General features: G+C 40.3%; 1 protein-coding gene across 3 annotated transcripts in view; it reads right to left on the bottom strand.

The window, feature by feature from the left end:
- Window positions 1-16,938: 16,938 nt before the first annotated feature.
- Window positions 16,939-20,139, bottom strand: part of plppr2b (phospholipid phosphatase related 2b) — a 155,999-nt gene continuing 152,798 nt past the window's right edge. For all 3 annotated transcript variants that reach the window (XM_088341543.1, XM_088341544.1, XM_088341542.1), the window contains one exon: window positions 16,939-17,794. In XM_088341543.1, the coding sequence (XP_088197669.1) occupies window positions 17,692-17,794 (103 nt within the window). In that variant the 3' untranslated portion in view covers window positions 16,939-17,691. The remainder of the gene's footprint in view (window positions 17,795-20,139) is intronic.

The raw sequence follows: 20,139 nt of genomic DNA, 5'->3' as shown, positions 1-20,139 counted from the left end.
TTGTCTTTTATTAGCATATTTGCTATTGGAATAATCGAAAAGTAATTGAAAGTAATCCAGTTAAAGTGACCCTACCCAACCCTGGAGATCTCAGCACCCCCAAAACCCTCAACCGAAAACCGTTCCTGACCGAGATGCTAAAAAAAAAAAGCTCATTTCCTGTAGTAAGTCATCGTATTCTCCAAATGGCTCACAAAGACACAAATACGGCGTTAATGGTTTCCTAATTGCGAATATTCAGCAGAGTGCAACGCGGTAAACACAATATTAGTCATCGGCGGTGACATCCGCAACAAAGCCATGACTCAAGCACGTATAACAACATCCGTTTACAACAAATAGTAATACATTGTGCACTTTTAAGCAACATACTGAAAAGGGCCGCAACAACGAATCGATGAAGAGTTCAGAAAATGTATTGTCATTGTCAAAGAACACCAAAACTTCGTTTGGAGTATCCGATCATCCGTTCACAGTTAAAACAAAGTACAAAAATCCATAAGTATTCAGAATAGATATGCATAAAAACACAATAAAGACCCACTGATAACCCAATACACACAATACAATAGCGGCCGAGTCTGTGGAGTCATGCGCAGAAGTGCAACTAGATATAGATAGACAGATGTCTAGATAGACGTCGAGATAGATGTCTAGATTGATAGATGTCTAGATAAATAAATAGATGTCTAGATGTCTAGATAGATGTATAGATAGATAGATGTCTAGATAGACGTCGAGATAGATGTCTAGATTGATAGATGTCTAGATAAATAAATAGATGTCTAGATGTCTAGATAGATGTATAGATAGATAGATGTCTAGATAGACGTCGAGATAGATGTCTAGATAGATAGATGTCTAGATAGATAGATAGATGTCTAGATGAATAAATAGATGTCTAGATAGATGTCTAGGAAGATGTCTAGATAGATGTCTATATAGATGGATAGATAGATGGATAGATAAAGAGATGTCTAGATAGATGTATAGGTAGATGTATAGATAGATAGATGTCTAGATAGATGTCTAAATAGATAGATGTCGAGATAGATGTCTAGCTAGATGGATAGATAGATGGATGGATAAATAGATGTCTAGATAGATAGATAGATGTCTAAATAGATAGATTGATGTCTAGATAGATGTATAGGTAGATGTATAGATAGATAGATGTCTAGATAGATGTCTAGATAGATAGATGTCTAGATAAATAAATAGATGTCTAGATGTCTAGATAGATGTCTAGATAAATGTCTAGATAGATGTCTGGATTGATGTCTAGATAGATAGATAGATAGATAGGTAGATAGATGTCTAAATAGATAGATAGATGTCTAGATAGATGTCTAGATGGAAAAATAGATGTCTCGATGTCTAGATGAATGTCTAGAATGATAGATAGATAGATAGATAGATAGATAGATAGATAGATAGATAGATAGATAGATAGATAGATAGATAGATAGATAGATAGATAGATAGATAGATAGATAGATAGATAGATAGATAGATAGATAGAAAGATAGATAGATAGATAGATAGATAGATAGATAGATAGATAGATAGATAGATAGATAGATAGATAGATAGATAGATAGATAGATAGATAGATAGATAGATAGATAGATAGATAGATAGATAGAATCTATAGTAACAGTTAGCCACTGTGCTTACAGCACTGATGGCAATGAGTTAGCCCAACATCAACCACCCCCAACTAATATTTGGCCAAACTCTCTGCCAGCAGTGCGTGTAGCTGTTAGCCTAATTTGTTAGCGTGTATCTGTCAGCATATAGCTGTTAGCATAACGTGTTAGCATGTAACAGTTAGCCTTTGTGCTTACAGCACTAATGGCAATTCGTTAGCCTGGCATCAACCAGTCCCAACTAATATTTGGCCCAACTCATTGCCAGCAGTGCATGTAACTGTTAACCAAACTTGTTTGCTTGTATCTGTTAGCATATAGCTGTTAGCCTAAGGTGTTAGCTTGTAACAGTTAGCTTTTGTGCTTACAGCACTGATGGCAATGAGTTAGCCCGACATCAACCACACCCAACTAATATTTGGCCAACCTCACTGATAGCAGTGCGTGTAGCTGTTAACCTAACTTGTTAGCTTGTATCTGTTAGCATATAGCTCTTAGCCTAAGGTGTTAGCATGTAACAGTTAGCTTTTGTGCTTACAGCGCTAATGGCAATTCGTTAGCCTGGCATCACCCAGCCTCAACTAATATTATGCCCAACTCACTGCCAGCAAAGCCTAACCTAACTTGTTAGCATCTACCCGTTAGCATATTGCCTTTCGCCTAACGTGTTAGCATGTAACAGTTTGCCCCTATGCTTACAGCCCTGATGACAATGAGTTGGCCTGCCATCAACTAGCCCCAACTAATATTTGTCCCAACTCACTGCCAGCAGTGCGTGTAACTGTTAACCTAACTTGATAGCTTGTGCCCGTTAGCATGAAGTCGTTATCCTAACGTGTTAGCATGTCACAGTTAGCCACTGTGCTCACAGCACTCATGGCAATGAGTTAGCTTTACATCAACCAGGCCCAACTAATATTTGGCCCAACTCACTGCCACCAGTGCATGTAGCTGTTAACCTAACTTGTTAGCTTGTATCCGTTAGCATGAAGTCGTTATCCTAACGTGTTAGCATGTCACAGTTAGCCACTGTGCTTACAGCACTCATGGAAATGAGTTAGCTTTACATCAACCAGGCCCAACTAATATTTGGCCCAACTCACTGCCACCAGTGCATGTAGCTGTTAATCTAACTTGTTAGCTTGTATCCGTTAGCATGAAGTCGTTATCCTAACGTGTTAGCATGTCACAGTTAGCCACTGTGCTTACAGCACTCATGGCAATGAGTTAGCTTTACATCAACCAGGCCCAACTAATATTTGGCCCAACTCACTGCCACCAGTGCATGTAGCTGTTAACCTAACTTGTTAGCTTGTATCCGTTAGCATGAAGTCGTTAGCTTAACGTGTTTAACACAGTTAGCATGTAACAGTTAGCCACTGATGGCAATAAGTTGGCCAGAGGCGTGTTCAGAGGCGTGTTCAGGAGAGTGAGCGATTGCTATCGCTAGCTATCGCTAGCTTCTGAACGGCCAATGATTATTGAGCGCTCGCGTGCCCGAGTAATCACGGGAGAAAGACCGGTTACTTTGATTTCCAACATGGCGTCGACAGTGCAGAAGATGGAGGATCTCACCCTGACGAGTGCTGTTGGCGATGTAATATATCGTCTTACATTGCCTGGTAATGTTTGTGAACAATGCAAGACAGGTATGACCCTTCCACTGCGTTTAGGATAACCTTAACTGTGTCAATATGCGAACTGTCGCTCATATCAGCCAACTCGCTCAAAGCAAGCTGTAGAACGAAATCCATTGTACTGTCGTCGGCCATTTTGGATCAGTAAGGCAATCACAGTGAGCGATTACAAAACGTTCAGCAGTGCGCGGCAAGCGATTATCAAGAGACTACATGTCTGATCACTCTCCTGAACACGCCTCTGGCATCCACTAGCCCCGACTAATATGTAGGCTGGCAAAGCTTTACTACCAAAACTGCTTCAATTAAAGTTACAAATAAAAATAAGCGAAGCGAAATGCTTTGCTAGCTTTTAATAGTCCAAAATTTGCAAACTTCCGGATGTGGAAAATGTTGCTTTCCTTTAAAAGTCACTACGGCAAATGACGAAAATGTGAGCGAGTGAGTCATGGGCTTTAATTGATGCAGGAAAGAGCTTTTTTGTTGCTGGGAAAAAAATCAGTGTACTGTGTTGTGTGACAATGTTAACAAGAGGACGCGGGAAACAGGAACACAGAGAGAGAAAGAGAGTCAAGCTAGCATGCGCATCGCTAATGGCTTTTTAAAAAGGTTACGGCGCAAAGCAGCTCTTCTTCTCTAATGGGGCTCCGGCTGTGCTCCGGATGCCATTTCCCGAAAAGACCGTGTTGTCGTCAGAGAGCACCGTGTTCTGTGCGAGCGGAGACGCAAACACGATCAAAAACAGAGGTGCAATCGCATAAGCGGACAGAGCGGGTGCTTAGGGACCACTAGGGGGCGCACAAGGGCAGTTAACTTAGTTATATCCGTTATATTGACGATTTTGGTGTGCTAAATGTTGGTTTTCTCTTTCCCCTGGGGCACCGATGTCAAACGGGCGGCCCGTGGGCCAGATCAGGCCCGCTAAGGGATTGAATCCGGCTCGTGAGTCAACACTCAGAGAAGCGCGAGAGAAAAACAAGCTGCAGGTTGAAATATGTCAACTTGATGTTGCCAAAGCCAGGTGCCTCGAACAAATACACTGTACTTGTATTTATTTCTCTCTCTCTCTCTCTCTCGCTCTCTCTCTCTCTCTCTCTCGCTCTCTCGCTCTCTCTCTCTCTCTCTCTCTCTCTCTCTCTCTCGCTCTCTCTCTCTCTCGCTCTCTCTCTCTCTCGCTCTCTCTCTCTCTCTCTCTCTCGCTCTCTCTCTCTCTCGCTCTCTCTCTCTCTCTCTCTCTCTCTCTCTCTCTCTTTTTTTCTTTTTCCTTTTTGTCCTTTATTCCTCTTTTTATTTCTCTCCCCTCTTTCTGCATTGATTTCTTTCTCTTGCCATTTCCCTGTCTCTCTTTGCCTGGCTCTCTGTCTCTTCTTTCTCTTTCTTTTCATTTCTTCTCTCTCTCTGTCTCTCTCTCTCTCTCTGTGTCTCTCTGTGTGTCTCTCTGTCTGTCTCTCTCTCTCTCTTCTTCTTTTTATATGTATCTTTCTTTTCGTCCTTTCTCCTTCTTTTTATTTTTCTCCCCTTTCTCCACTGATTTCTTTCTCTTGCCATTTCCCTGTCTCTTTTTGCATTGCTCTCTGTCTCTTCTTTCTCTTTCTTTTCATTTCCTCTCTCTCTCTCTCTTTCTCTCTCTCTTTCTCTCTCCCTCACCCCTTTTCTCCCACTCTGTCTCTGTGTCTTTCACTCTATTTGTCTCTCTTTTTCTCTTCCTTTGTTTCTCTTTGTCTCTTTATCTCTTTTTGTCTTTTTAACTTCTTTTGCTCTAACTTCCTTTTCTCCTTTTCTCTCTTTTCTCTTTCTCTCTTTCTACCCTTCACACTTTCTTTTCTCTTTCTCTCCTTCTGTCTTACTATTTCTCTTTGGATTTCTTTTTTCCTCTCCCTTTCTTTTCCCCCACTCTCACGACTTCTCTTTTTATCTCTTTTGTTTCTCTCCCTCTCTCTCTGTTTCTTTCTTTGTCCCGCCCTCTTTCCTATTCCCTCCCTCTTTCTCCTTTTTCTTTATCCTTCTTTTTCTTTCTCTTTAATCTACTAGTCCGGCCCCTGAGAGAATGTTTGTTCTATCGTGTGGCCCCCGAGTTAAAATGAGTTTGACACCCCTGCCCTAGGGCGCCGCCCTAGTGGCCTTGAAGTTTTTCGAAAATGCTAGGAGTTTTAGTAAAGTTCCTTTTGGAGGACAGACTTGAAAAAAACGTTTTGAATATTTTTTAAGGCGGTAAAAATGTTTTGAATGAATAAAATCCATCCACGATTTGCACCAGCCAATTAGCCAGACTGCATGTTTTTTGCAACATGGGAGGAAATCAGAGTGCCTAGAGGAAAGCACGGTGAGAACATGCACACGTCGCACAGGAAGGCTGGTTGCTGGATTTGAACCCATGACCTCAAAACTGTGCCGCAGACGTGCTTACCACTCAGGTGCCGTGCCGCCCCAGTGAACTTAAATTTAAATAATACATAGGCATGCCCCTGTGCTTTCAGCATTAGCCAAACTCGTTGCCAGCAGTGCATGTAGTTGTTAGCCTAACTTATTAGCATCTACCCATTAGCATAACTCATTAGCATGTACTTATTTGCATAACTCGTCATCATGTAGTCATTAGCAAGTAGCAGTTAACATAAGTCATTAGCATGTATCTGTTAGCATGATTTTTTAGCATGACTCGTGAGTATGTAGCCATTAGCATGTCGTATTTAGCCTAACTTGTTAGCATGTAGCTGTTAGCATGTAGCCATTAGCATCTAGTTGTTGGCCTACATTGTTAGCATGCAGCCATTAGTATAACTCAATAGCATGTAGTTATTAGCCTAACTTGTTAGCATGTATCCATTAGCATAACTCATTAGCATGTACTTGTTTGCATAACTCGTCACCATGTAGTCATTATTGTGTAGCAGTTTGCATAACACATTATCATGTAATCATTAGCAAGTAGCAGTTAACATAAGTCATTAGCATGTAGCTGTTAGCATGATTTTTTTAGCATGACTCGTGAGTATGTAGCCATTAGCATGTCGTATTTAGCCTAACTTGTTAGCATGTAGCTGTTAGCATGTAGCCATTAGCATCTAGTTGTTGGCCTACATTGTTAGCATGCAGCCATTAGTATAACTCAATAGCATGTAGTTGTTAGCCTAACTTGTTAGCATGTAACCATTAGCATAACTCATTAGCATGTACTTATTTGCATAACTTGTCACCATGTAGTCATTATTGTGTAGCAGTTTGCATAACTCATTACCATGTAGTCATTAGCAAGTAGCAGTTAACATAAGTCATTAGCATGTAGCTGTTAGCATGATTTTTTAGCATGACTCGTGAGTATGTAGCCATTAGCATGTCGTATTGAGCCTAACTTGTTAGCATGTAGCTGTTAGCATGTAGCCATTAGCATCTAGTTGTTGGCCTACATTGTTAGCATGCAGCCATTAGTATAACTCAATAGCATGTAGTTGTTAGCCTAACTTGTTAGCATGTAACCATTAGCATAAGTCATTAGCATGTACTTATTTGCATAACTTGTCACCATGTAGTCATTATTGTGTAGCAGTTTGCATAACTCATTACCATGTAGTCATTAGCAAGTAGCAGTTAACATAAGTCATTAGCATGTAGCTGTTAGCATGATTTTTTAGCATGACTCGTGAGTATGTAGCCATTAGCATGTCGTATTGAGCCTAACTTGTTAGCATGTAGCTGTTAGCATGTAGCCATTAGCATCTAGTTGTTGGCCTACATTGTTAGCATGCAGCCATTAGTATAACTCAATAGCATGTAGTTGTTAGCCTAACTTGTTAGCATGTAACCATTAGCATAACTCATTAGCATGTACTTATTTGCATAACTTGTCACCATGTAGTCATTATTGTGTAGCAGTTTGCATAACTCATTACCATGTAGTCATTAGCAAGTAGCAGTTAACATAAGTCATTAGCATGTAGCTGTTAGCATGATTTTTTAGCATGACTCGTGAGTATGTAGCCATTAGCATGTCGTATTGAGCCTAACTTGTTAGCATGTAGCTGTTAGCATGTAGCCATTAGCATCTAGTTGTTGGCCTACATTGTTAGCATGCAGCCATTAGTATAACTCAATAGCATGTAGTTGTTAGCCTAACTTGTTAGCATGTAACCATTAGCATAAGTCATTAGCATGTACTTATTTGCATAACTTGTCACCATGTAGTCATTATCGTGTAGCAGTTTGCATAACTCATTACCATGTAGTCATTAGCAAGTAGCAGTTAACATAAGTCATTAGCATGTAGCTGTTAGCATGATTTTTTAGCATGACTCGTGAGTATGTAGCCATTAGCATGTCGTATTGAGCCTAACTTGTTAGCATGTAGCTGTTAGCATGTAGCCATTAGCATCTAGTTGTTGGCCTACATTGTTAGCATGCAGCCATTAGTATAACTCAATAGCATGTAGTTGTTAGCCTAACTTGTTAGCATGTAACCATTAGCATAAGTCATTAGCATGTACTTATTTGCATAACTTGTCACCATGTAGTCATTATCGTGTAGCAGTTTGCATAACTCATTACCATGTAGTCATTAGCAAGTAGCAGTTAACATAAGTCATTAGCATGTAGCTGTTAGCATGATTTTTTAGCATGACTCGTGAGTATGTAGCCATTAGCATGTCGTATTGAGCCTAACTTGTTAGCATGTAGCTGTTAGCATGTAGCCATTAGCATCTAGTTGTTGGCCTACATTGTTAGCATGCAGCCATTAGTATAACTCAATAGCATGTAGTTGTTAGCCTAACTTGTTAGCATGTAACCATTAGCATAAGTCATTAGCATGTACTTATTTGCATAACTTGTCACCATGTAGTCATTATCGTGTAGCAGTTTGCATAACTCATTACCATGTAGTCATTAGCAAGTAGCAGTTAACATAAGTCATTAGCATGTAGCTGTTAGCATGATTTTTTAGCATGACTCGTGAGTATGTAGCCATTAGCATGTCGTATTGAGCCTAACTTGTTAGCATGTAGCTGTTAGCATGTAGCCATTAGCATCTAGTTGTTGGCCTACATTGTTAGCATGCAGCCATTAGTATAACTCAATAGCATGTAGTTGTTAGCCTAACTTGTTAGCATGTAACCATTAGCATAAGTCATTAGCATGTACTTATTTGCATAACTTGTCACCATGTAGTCATTATCGTGTAGCAGTTTGCATAACTCATTACCATGTAGTCATTAGCAAGTAGCAGTTAACATAAGTCATTAGCATGTAGCTGTTAGCATGATTTTTTAGCATGACTCGTGAGTATGTAGCCATTAGCATGTCGTATTGAGCCTAACTTGTTAGCATGTAGCTGTTAGCATGTAGCCATTAGCATCTAGTTGTTGGCCTACATTGTTAGCATGCAGCCATTAGTATAACTCAATAGCATGTAGTTGTTAGCCTAACTTGTTAGCATGTAACCATTAGCATAAGTCATTAGCATGTACTTATTTGCATAACTTGTCACCATGTAGTCATTATCGTGTAGCAGTTTGCATAACTCATTACCATGTAGTCATTAGCAAGTAGCAGTTAACATAAGTCATTAGCATGTAGCTGTTAGCATGATTTTTTAGCATGACTCGTGAGTATGTAGCCATTAGCATGTCGTATTTAGCCTAACTTGTTAGCATGTAGCTGTTAGCATGTAGCCATTAGCATGTAGTTGTTGGCCTAACTTGTTAGCATGCAGCCATTAGTATAACTCATTAGCATGTAGTTGTTAAAATTACTTGATATCATGTAGTCATTAGCATGTAGCAGTTAGCATAACTCGTTATCATGTAGTCGTTAGCAAGTACCAGTAGAAACTCATTAGCATTTGTTATTTGTTACTGCTTGTTTTCTTCTTCTTTTTTCTCTCTTTTTCCTTTTTTTCCTATTATTCTGTTGTTTCCCCCCCCCCCCCCTATCTTTTTCTTTTTTCCCCTGCTTTATCATATTTCCTTATTTTTCCTTTTGGTTTTTATTTTTTCTTCTTTTGTTTCCCCAACTTTTGAATTATTTTTTCTTGCATTTTCTTATTTGTTTCCTTCTTCTTTTTTTCTCTTTTTCCTATTATATTGTTGTTCTTTCCCTATGTTTCCCATTTTTCCCTGCTTTATCATATTTCCTTACTTTGCTCGTTTTTTTTCCTTTTGGTTTTTATTTTTTTGTCCCCTTTTCCTAGCTTTTTCTATTTTCTTGCTTTTTCTCCTGGGTCTTTTTTTGCCGCTTCTTTTAACTTCTTCTTCTCTTTTTATCATTTTCTTCGATTCTTTTGTTTCTTTTTTTACCCCAGCGTTTCCTTTTTTTCTAGCTTTATCATTTTTTTCTTCTATTCTCCTCTTTTTTATTTATTTTTAAAAAAAATTCTCCTTTGGTTTGTCTATTTTTTCATTTTTTCAGACTGCCCTCACATCTCCATCCAGTTTCTGGGGTGGGTGGTGTGTCCATGGGTGGGCACTTAACCCCCCTACCCCCTGGTGACGCCCCTGGGCCCCAAAAAGCCTTGACCCTGTTGCTGGTGGAGTTAAAGGGAGTGACAAACGCAACACAAAATACAAATGCTTTCAGAATTTGAGCTGCAAACAATTTAAAAAAAAATAAAATATGATTAAAAAAATAATAATATAAATATATACATATATAATGACCATTAATTTCCTTTTACCCAGTAAAAAAAAACAAATTATCTTCTTGGTTTTATAAGACAGTACTAAAACTTGCCTGTATCATTTGGTGTTAAACACTGCCACCTGCTGGTTACAAACCCTTACTACAATTTAACCGGGAAATTGAATGAGTATTTATCTTGGCCACTAGAGGGCAGTACATTTGAAGTCCCCCGTCCCCTAACTATGAATGATAGCAAGATAAAGGTTGTTCCATTTTAAAGCTAATCACCTGAAGTTTTTTGTAAGGTTATTGATTTTTAAAAATGTCTTTCAAGGTCAATCAAGGGCGTCCTCTTAACCAGAAAAGACGTTTCATTTACTTGAAGTTGAAAAAACATCCACATTGACTGCACAAGAGATACAGTCCAAAAGTTGAAGGACGCTGACAACCTAGCAAAGATAAGGAATGGAGAAGTTGACGATGAAGGATTTTAAACATTTGACTATAAAGGATTTTATACGATTGAATACAAGTTACATTTATTGAGTGCAATGAAGATTTTCACCGAGTAGGCTTAAGTTCAATGACAAGTCACGCTGATCCGAATGCAGAATATTTTGTCTATTTCTGTTGATAACAGGACTCTGACGCAGGACGGCAGGCGATGTTTTGAGAACAAGGCCCTGATGACGTAGAAACGCTCTCCGTTGTTTTGGTTGCTCCAGACATCACGGCGCTCTTTTCCGAGATGGTGGAGCTGAAGGGGCTTCATTGGCACGTCCATGGGAGGAGCCGGCATGCCATCTTGCGGAAAGAGGTGGGCCGAGAGGAGAAGCGAGAGGACTTGAGAGAGAGGCTTCACAGAGACTCGAGCGACACTAATTCGGCCATATTTGATGGAATTCACTTAGTTAAATTGCTAATGAAATGAAATCCTCCCTCGTGTGAAAATGTCGGCTTTTCTTGTTCATCTTTTCCATCAAGAAATGAGCGCGCATTTTTGGGTGAATGAGGGTTGTGGTTGGTTAATGGAGTCATATAACTAATTCGAACAATTTGGTAAACGATACATTTTAATATTTAACTTCCAACAACGACCACCCATTTCCGCGTAATTGTCAAAGTTAGCAAGCACAGCACGCACATATGAAGTACTGAGAACCCACATGAACTTCTTGAGCTTTAGCGAGATACCCCAAAGGTGACCATGGTTTGTGCTATGTACCATTCTTCTTAGAAAGAGCAACAGTCAATGGTGAGAAGTACCTCAACATGCTGGAAAACTGTTTGAAGGACAAATTGAGTGAAGAATGAAGAGTCTAGTGACTGAATATTCCAATAGGATGAGGTGCCACCACACTGGAACTTCAGGGTTGGACAATTTCTAAATACTGCACTGCCAAATACTACACTGTACAATTCTTCTTAGAAAGAGCAACAGTCAATGGTGAGAAGTACCTAAACATGCTGGAAAACTGTTTGAAGGACAAATTGAGTGAAGAGTCTAGTGACTGAATATTCCAATAGGATGAGGTGCCACCACACTGGAACCTCAGGGTTGGACAATTTCTAAATACTACACTGCCAAATACTACACTGTACCATTCTTCTTAGAAAGAGCAACAGTCAATGGTGAGAAGTACCTAAACATGCTGGAAAACTGTTTGAAGGACAAATTGAGTGAAGAGTCTAGTGACTGAATATTCCAACAGGATGAGGTGCCACCACACTGGAACCTCAGGGTTGGACAATTTCTGAATACTACAATGCCAGACAGATGGATTGGACAGTCACAGTTTCATGCTCTAGCCACCCAGACCTTCATATCTCACACCATGCGATTTCTTTCTGTGGAGAATTGAGAAAGGATAGGTCTATGTTCCTCCTGTTAAGCAGATTTGACTCTGATACAGTACTATCATGTGTACCATTCTTTTCGCCCTCTTCGTGTCGCCTTCCTTTCAAACATTGCCATTTCAAGCTTTCTGAATTTACCAGATGTGTTGTATATCCTATAGTTTCTGAGATATTTTATGTCAAAATGCGCCAAAGACTTTTGGAACACCGCCTGTATCTAAATACACATTTTTCAAGACTGTTATTTATTTTTCCTGTGCATTTTATTGTACTTACTATTAACGGGGAACACAATTTTTAATGCATGCTAATCGTTTGATATTAAAGGTGCGGTCCTTCGAAGTTAAATATTTTCTCTATTTACAACGTGTGAACAATTCTCAGTTGAGTTCAAAGAGGCTTTATGGTTTATATTCTACTGTGCTAATCTGCTTTAGTCTTACGTTTAACAGCTGTTCAGGGTGGAAAACATTAGGTTTGAGGAATGGAGTCGGGCAGGAGTGCTTGAGAGTGACTTCATGCTGCAGGTTGTTTTTTTATGAGTTTATATTTGTTAGTCTAGCTGTCATGATTACTGATTTGATTCACCTGTGCCCTTGGACTCTGATTGGCTCCCTGTCCCTTTTTAAACCCATTCCTGTCTGTCGCCTGTTGTCAGTCCGTCTGCAAACCTCAGTTTACACTAGGCAAGCCTTTTTTCAACCCTGACTCCAACCTGTTTTTTACTCCTGTCTGTCCCCCGGCTTCAAGCCGTTTTTGATCCTGATCATGTCTTCTCTCCCGTCTCAGCTTTCGACCTTTTTGTCCTCGACCACGTCTACTCTCCTTTCCTGGCTTACGACTCGCTTACGACCCCGACAACGTTTTTGCTCTCCTGTCTTGGCTACTGACCCGTTTTTCCGTTCCCGACACCGACCTCGTTCGCCACAGAAGTCCCACTTCCGCGTTTGGAGCGACCTGCTTCCCGCGCCCAGCGGTCCCTTTCCTTTCTTCAACATGCGGCTTTTTAGCTCTGCACTTTTCCCAAAAATGTTTACAAATTAAAAAAAACATGGGGAGGGAAATATATTTTTGTATTAATATGGTTTCTATAGTTGTTGTGGATTAACTAAGTCAGCAGCTTTGGAGCTGACAACAGACATCTGGCAGGATGTTATGAAACAATGTTGATACAAGAAATCACAAGTTGCTGACTAAGCGAGTCGAGTCCGAGAAAAACATCACGTGATCTTGTTGAACACAGTATAAATGCTAGCGTCTCTTGGACGGACTTCAAATGTGGCCCGAACGTGGGTGAATGAATAATGCTGAATAAAGGGCGTTCCCTCCCTGCCATATCTCGTCTCTGCATATATTTTGGGGCGACGCCAAATGACGTCCTCTCCAAAATAGTAGGACAAACATGTTACAACTGCTTTAAACATTATCCAATGCTGTAAAAATGTGGAGAATACATGTTCCATTTCAACTAAGGGTGTAACTATGAGACAAGAGGGAAGATCAGCTGGTATGAGTTCGCAGGTGGGAAGTGATTGGTTTGGCTGTCGCTCACTCACTGGTAAAGTGTTGTAAAAAGATAAGATACAGGTTGATGCCTTGAACGCAGCGAAGTCATATGAAGAAGTGCTTCTCTGGCTTGAACTCCCACCTAGAAAACTTAGCTGCAATGCAAAACTTTAGCACATCTCTCCTTTGCTTGTTTTCCTCTCTCACCTGTTTTAGAGCTAAGCTGTGCAGCCTCGTTTTAACTCTAGATACATGTGTTGCATTCATTATAAGGCCTGTCGAAGGCTTTAAATTTTTTGCGACTCAAGACAAAATTGTTTTCGTGTTTTTGGTCCAATATGGTTCTTTTAACATTTTGGGTAGCCGACCCCTGATTTAAACCGATTTTAATCGGTCAATCTCCTGGACGACATTCAAATTGTGTGGCAATTGCAGTTTATTCAACAGAAACCATACAAATAACATGAAAATACCATATTGGGACGTGACTGTGTCTTTCACTCAATTTTCTTGACAAGGAAAAAATCCTACTGCAACACCCGCGAGGTATAATATCTTCAGCACCCTTATATAATAGGGCCAATACAGTGGAACCTCGGTTTTCGAACGCCTCTCAGTTCAAACAAATTGGTGTTTGACCAAAAATTTCGAGAAATTCTTGCTTCGCTGTTCGGTCAAAAATCCGGAGTTCGAACGCCGGTAATGCCTGAGTGTGTACGCTAGAGTGCGATGCTGAGCGGCGTACGGGTGTTGATCGTGTAGATCGCCCTCACCCCTCGTGCCCAACTGTTATCACGTGCGCACTTGCCTCTTTTTGCTTTCGCTTTTAATATCGGTGAACGGAGTGTTTTAGCCCCTAATTATGCCTCCGAAGAATGTCGGTGCAAAGAAAAGTTGTTCGTACAGTATTGCCTTTAAGAAAGACATAATAGCTAAATATGAAAGAGGTGTCTGAGTTTCCGATCTTGCTAGGGAATACAGCATGCGCCTTCTGCTGACCACCACAAAGGTAAGAAATCCTATTCATAATTATTTTCTTTATCTCTTTTTTTTTTACACGTTCGTGTTTGTATAATCTTTCGTAAGGAAGATTACGATAATGCGAACGTACGATTAGCCTGGGTTAGCTCTATGATTACATTGAACATTCAGGTAAACATTCAGGGTGTTGTAACTGAGCCCAAAATTCAGGGTGTTGGAACAGAGCCCCCTTTCCAATGAAGCCCTACCCACTTGTGGTGCTAAATGACTTGTAAACGACCTGATTTTTTTATTCTTACACGTTCATGTTTGCGTAATCTTTTGTACGGAAGATTACGATAACGCGAACGTACGATTAGCCTGGGTTAGCTTGATGTTTACGTTAAACATTCAAGGTAAACATTCAGGGTGTTATTTGTGATTGCAACATCCTTTGCTGTCTGGTAATCCTGGAAGGGGGATACCACATGTGCGGCCCCTTCTCAAGGTTTTTTCATTTTCCTCATGTTGAGGTTTTTTGAGTTTTTCCTTGCCCTCATGTTGGTTCCAGATCAGGGGATGGTGTCATAATAGTCTGAAATAAATAGTCTGTGTAATAACCTGTGAAGCCCTTTGAGACTCTTTGTGATTAAGGGCTATACAAATAAAAATGACTTGACTTGACTGATGGGAGCCTGGGTTAACATTCAAGGTAAACATTCAAGGTGTTGGAACGGATTAAAACGATTTACATTATTTTTAATGGGAAAAATGATTTCGGTGATCGAACAAATCGGTTCTCGAACAGGGTTCTGGAACGGATTATGGTCGAGAACCGAGGTTCCACTGTATTTGCTTTTCTATTCATTGGTTGAAATACGGGAGAAAAATTACACAACAAGCGAAGGTTGTCGGATTAACAGTTCCAGAAATGTCAATCCGGACAAACATTTAGTCTTTAATGATTGTGAGAAGACGCAAAATATGGCCGGCGTACACACATTCTTCACATAAGACATAATTGTGTATTTACCTTTCTTTTACTGTACAAAACTGCGTATTTGTGTATTCCTACAGCCGGTGGTTTCTATTCGCTGAACAGGTCGATCAAAAAACCTGCAACGACCATTATCAGAGTTTCAGAGGCAATCTTATGCGCCTCTCAAAAAGTATCAAAAGAGACATATCAGTCAAAACACACACACACAGATATACATCTCCTCAGCCTAATAGAATCATTGTCAGAGTTGTTTTTAACTTTCCAGTTTTCAGAAAAAGTTCAAATATGTCCTAAACCAACTATGTTATGAGGCTTAAGATGTGTGTCCGTTTCTATCACATCACTCATCACGATAATAAAAATGATAGCTTGGTAAATCTCAAAATTGTGCTATGTTAGACAAAATTGTTTCTTTAAGCTCTTTTAGCCAGGGTTGGGTAGGGTTACTTTAACTGGATTACTTTCAATTACTTTTGGATTACTCCAAATATGCAAATAAAAGACAAAAGAAAGTAAATATGAATAAAATGACTCAATTATGTGCAGGCTTGGGGAGTAACGGAACACATGGAACAGCAAAAATGATGTTGGCAAGCTGTTTGGATTTATTTTCATTTTGTTTCTGTCGCATTTTATGTTTGTTTTGCTGGAGATCAAAGAGATCAAAGCCAGGAGAGAAAGCTTACCACGTGTTGTGAGTCATCATTTTATTCATATTTAGTTTCTTTTGTCTTTTATTAGCCTATTTGGTATTGGAGTCATCCAAAAGTAATTGAAAGTAATCAAGTTAAAGTAACCGTACCCGACCCTGCATTTTATGTTAGTTTTGCCGGAGATCAAAGAGATCAAAGCCAGGAGAGAATGCTCACCACGTGTTGTGAGTCATCATTTTATTCATATTTAGTTTCTTTTGTCTTTTATTAGCCTATTTGGTATTGGAGTAATCAAAAAGTCATTGAAAGTAATCCAGTTAAAGTAACCCTACCCAACCCTGCATTTTATGTTAGTTTTGCCGGAGATCAAAGCCAGGAGAGAAAGCTCACCACGTGTTGTGAGTCATCATTTTATTCATATTTAGTTTCTTTTGTCATTTATTAGCGTATTTGGTATTGGAGTAATCAAAAAGTTATTGAAAGTAATCCAGTTAAAGTAACCCTACCCAACCCTGCATTTTATGTTAGTTTTGCCGGAGATCAAAGCCAGGAGAGAATGCTCACCACGTGTTGTGAGTCATCATTTTATTCATATTTAGTTTCTTTTGTCTTTTATTAGCCTATTTGGTATTGGAGTAATCCAAAAGTAATCAAAAGTAATCAACTTAAAGTAACCCTACCCAACCCTGCATTTTATGTTAGTTTTGCCGGAGATCAAAGCCAGGAGAGAAAGCTCACCACGTGTTGTGAGTCATCATTTCATTCATATTTAGTTTCTTTTGTCTTTTATTAGCCTATTTGGTATTGGAGTAATCCAAAAGTAATCGAAAGTAATCAACTTAAAGTAACCCTACCCAACCCTGATTATGACTCACAACACGTGGTAAACTTTCTCTCCTGGCTTAGATCTCTTTGATCTCCGGCAAAACGAACATAAAATGCGACAGAAACAAAATGAAAATAAATCCAAACAGCTTGCCAACATCATTTTTGCCGTTCCATGTATTCCGTTACTCCCCAAGCCTGCACAAAATTGAGTCATTTTATTCAGATTTACTTTCTTTTGTCTTTTATTAGCATATTTGGTATTGGAGTAATCCAAAAGGAATTGAAAGTAATCCAGTTAAAGTAACCCTACCCAACCCTGCAGGTTACCAAGGTGCTGTTGCAATGCTATCAGGTGCCCGCGGTTGGTAAGCCCTGCTGATCTTGAGGTGACGTACAGAAGAGTTTGATATTTCTCCACTAGATGTCAGTAAAACTCACCTTTCACTGTAGATAAACAATAATCAGCTCAACGACCCCAGATTCCACACAAAGATGGCGTTATTTGTTCTTGTGATATTTTTGTTTGGTAGCACACTTTTGGGACAATACAGCAGGTGGGGAAACACTCTTTTCTAAAGATAAAAACAATGTTTATAACGTGTTTTTGTAGACATATAAAATTCTCTTTTCGCATTGAATTGTCCTGAGCGTTAGAAAAACATCACCAGTCGACGATCCACTGGTCTTATTAGGCTTCTTTCCCAGTCCTCAAAGCTTCTGCTCCACAAAGTTTCGATGGGACAGCGGAGTCCAGTTTGGGGACACGGTGGGCGGAATATTGCTTCAACACGGCTGGCTTTGAAGAGCCCTTACCTCGGCTCTTTGGCTCCCGAAAGAGGAGAGGTGTGGGGGAGAAATAAGAACTAACAAGACAGGAAGTCCTCCCGTCGCGTTTGTGGATATTCACACTTGGGTGGACTTGACCCTGCGGAGAGGAAGCCGGCCCCCGTGGTGTGCAGGGCAGGGCTGGAAAGTGCTGTCTTCGGACCGGTCTAGACTGAGCTGGTGAGGCACCTCCGCAAGGGAGGGTGCACGGGGGTAGGGGGCGGTATGGGCTGATGGTCATGTGATCTCAGAATATGGTATCCCTGGAGCCTAAACCACAAGATAGGACATACCTGTCAACCTGCACGTTTATTAGGTTTATTATGCATTGTAAGACATCTCATCTCATCTCATTAGCTGCACCGCTTATCCTCAGTAGGGTCGCGGGGGTGCTGGAGCCCATCCCGGCAATCATCGGGCAGTGGGCAGGGGACACCATGAACCGGTTGCCAGCCAATCGCAGGGCACACAGGGACAGACAACTCACTCGCTCAGTCACACCTAGGGACAATTTGGACTGGCCAATTCACCTTGAAACGCATGTCTTTGGAATGTGGGAGGAAACCGGAGTGCCCGGAGGAAACCCACGCAAGCACGAGGAGAACATACAAACTCCGCACAGGAAGTCCGGTAGCTGGATTTGAACCCACACAGGAGGTTCCCAAGACCTTAGAACTGTGCTGCACACGCGCTAACCACTGCGCCGCCGTGCTGCATTTTAAGACGTGTACGACGTACAAGAAAATCTGTACGGAAAAACGCAAATTTGTCAATGATGGGTACCACCCGGTATACACCGACGATCACGAAACGGCAAATCAATCAAGTCAAACGAGTTTGCCGCGGTAGCCTCTATCTCGGTATGTTTTTTTTCTTCGCAAACGGAGCGAGCGTTTGATGCTACTGTGCGCATGCCGCTGTAGTGCCTAAGTTCGACTCCCCTGCAAAATCATCCCCCCCTCGCGTGAACGCGCTTTCGACAATAGCTTTAAAACAATAAAGGAGAGCCTAGCCACCCTGAGGAGGATACTCATTTAATCCCTTTGTATCTGGGATCCTGTTCTTTGAGTCATGACCTACAGTTCATGACCATAGGTGAGGTTAGTGAGAAAAATCGATTGAGATTGAGAGAGAGCATTAAAAAAACACAAAAGTGGAAGGCTGAGTTGATTAGCTTTTACCATAACATTAGTTCGTCAATTAAGTACTAAAATAGGAGTGCCCACACAAATTGCGAGCGCCCTTGAAATTCCGATGCACTTTTTTGTTATATTGACTTTTTTTTTCTTTATTGTAAAAAAATAAATAAATCAGCGAGTTTTTAATGTACCTTTATACGAGTGGCTGCTAAGCTCCATTTTGTTTCCTGCATTTTAAGTAAAAATTAGCCATGCTAGTTGTGTTTTTTTAACTTATAAAAATATTCTTTGTTTCTTTTGGCATTATAAAAATTCTTATGCTAATTTTTAAGTTTTTACAGCAAATGAATATCGGTGCCGGATATCGCTTATCGGCCTCCTCTTAATACTAATAATCGGTATCGGTATTGGCCTTAAAAACCCATATACCGTAAATTCCGGACTATAGAGCGCACCTGATTATAAGCCGCACCCACCACATTTTGAGAGGATAGTCTCTTTTGTACTCACACAAGCCGCACCTGTATTTAAGCCGCATGCGCCTCATTTAAAATATGTAACGTAATCATAAAATTAACCCAAACCCAACTTTGAGTCCCGCGATTTTAACTGAACACGAAGTTCACAGTTCAAAAACCACAGCCGGCAAAATAACAGAAAACGATACCGGTACTAAACATTGGTTCCAGACCTGCAGAGTCCGGGTCCCGTTAAAAGTAATCCAAGGAAAAAAAGTGTATATTTCCAAAGGTAAGGGTGGGAAAGATATATATCCACTATTGTCTGCCGTGTCCACAAACACTCACCTTTACCGGTCCCCACTTCCCGTCATCTCCCTCGTCTGTTACACCCATCCTTTTTGGTCAGTGCAAGACTTATCAGAATAAGTGTCCAAAATAAATACAAATCAATACATTACAAAAATATAGAGTTGCAAATACATATTTTACATGGTTATACATATTTACAAAGAAAGACGGTACACCGAGAGAGTTTTCAAAGCTTTAATAATAATATTATAACTTTCATCCCAAACCGTGCCTGTGAAGGGTAGCAAAACGCTACTAGAAACACGCTCGCAACACAGTGAACCGATTTGTATAAAAAAACAATCCAGTCTTGCAGAAACCACGGTAAACCGTCCTCATCTACCTCCTTATAATTGACGTCATCCATGTTGTCTTCCCCAGTATGGGTAGGAGACTTTGTCATATAGACTACGTTCCACGCTCGTGTAATCCAAAATACGCTAGCAACACGCTCGCAAGGTAATTTAACTTGCGTGCAGTAGCTCTGTTTCCTTCTTTATCGGACTGCTCGATTGCGTTTAGCTTGTAAGCTGCATCATGTGCCTTGAATTGGCCCCATCACTGAATAAGCAGCAGGGTTGAAAGTTTGGGAAAAAAGTAGAGGCTTATAGTCCGGAATTTACGGTAGGTTGATCCTTAATACATACTGTCCCTTTAAAAAGACAAC

The sequence above is a fragment of the Urocampus carinirostris genome, chromosome 8 (assembly GCF_059441175.1).
Source record: "Urocampus carinirostris isolate Australia breed hairy pipefish chromosome 8, RoL_Ucar_1.0, whole genome shotgun sequence".
Classification (NCBI taxonomy): domain Eukaryota; kingdom Metazoa; phylum Chordata; class Actinopteri; order Syngnathiformes; family Syngnathidae; genus Urocampus; species Urocampus carinirostris.
The sequence above is the reverse complement of the archived record's forward strand: the minus strand, read 5'-3'. Positions and strand labels throughout refer to the sequence as shown.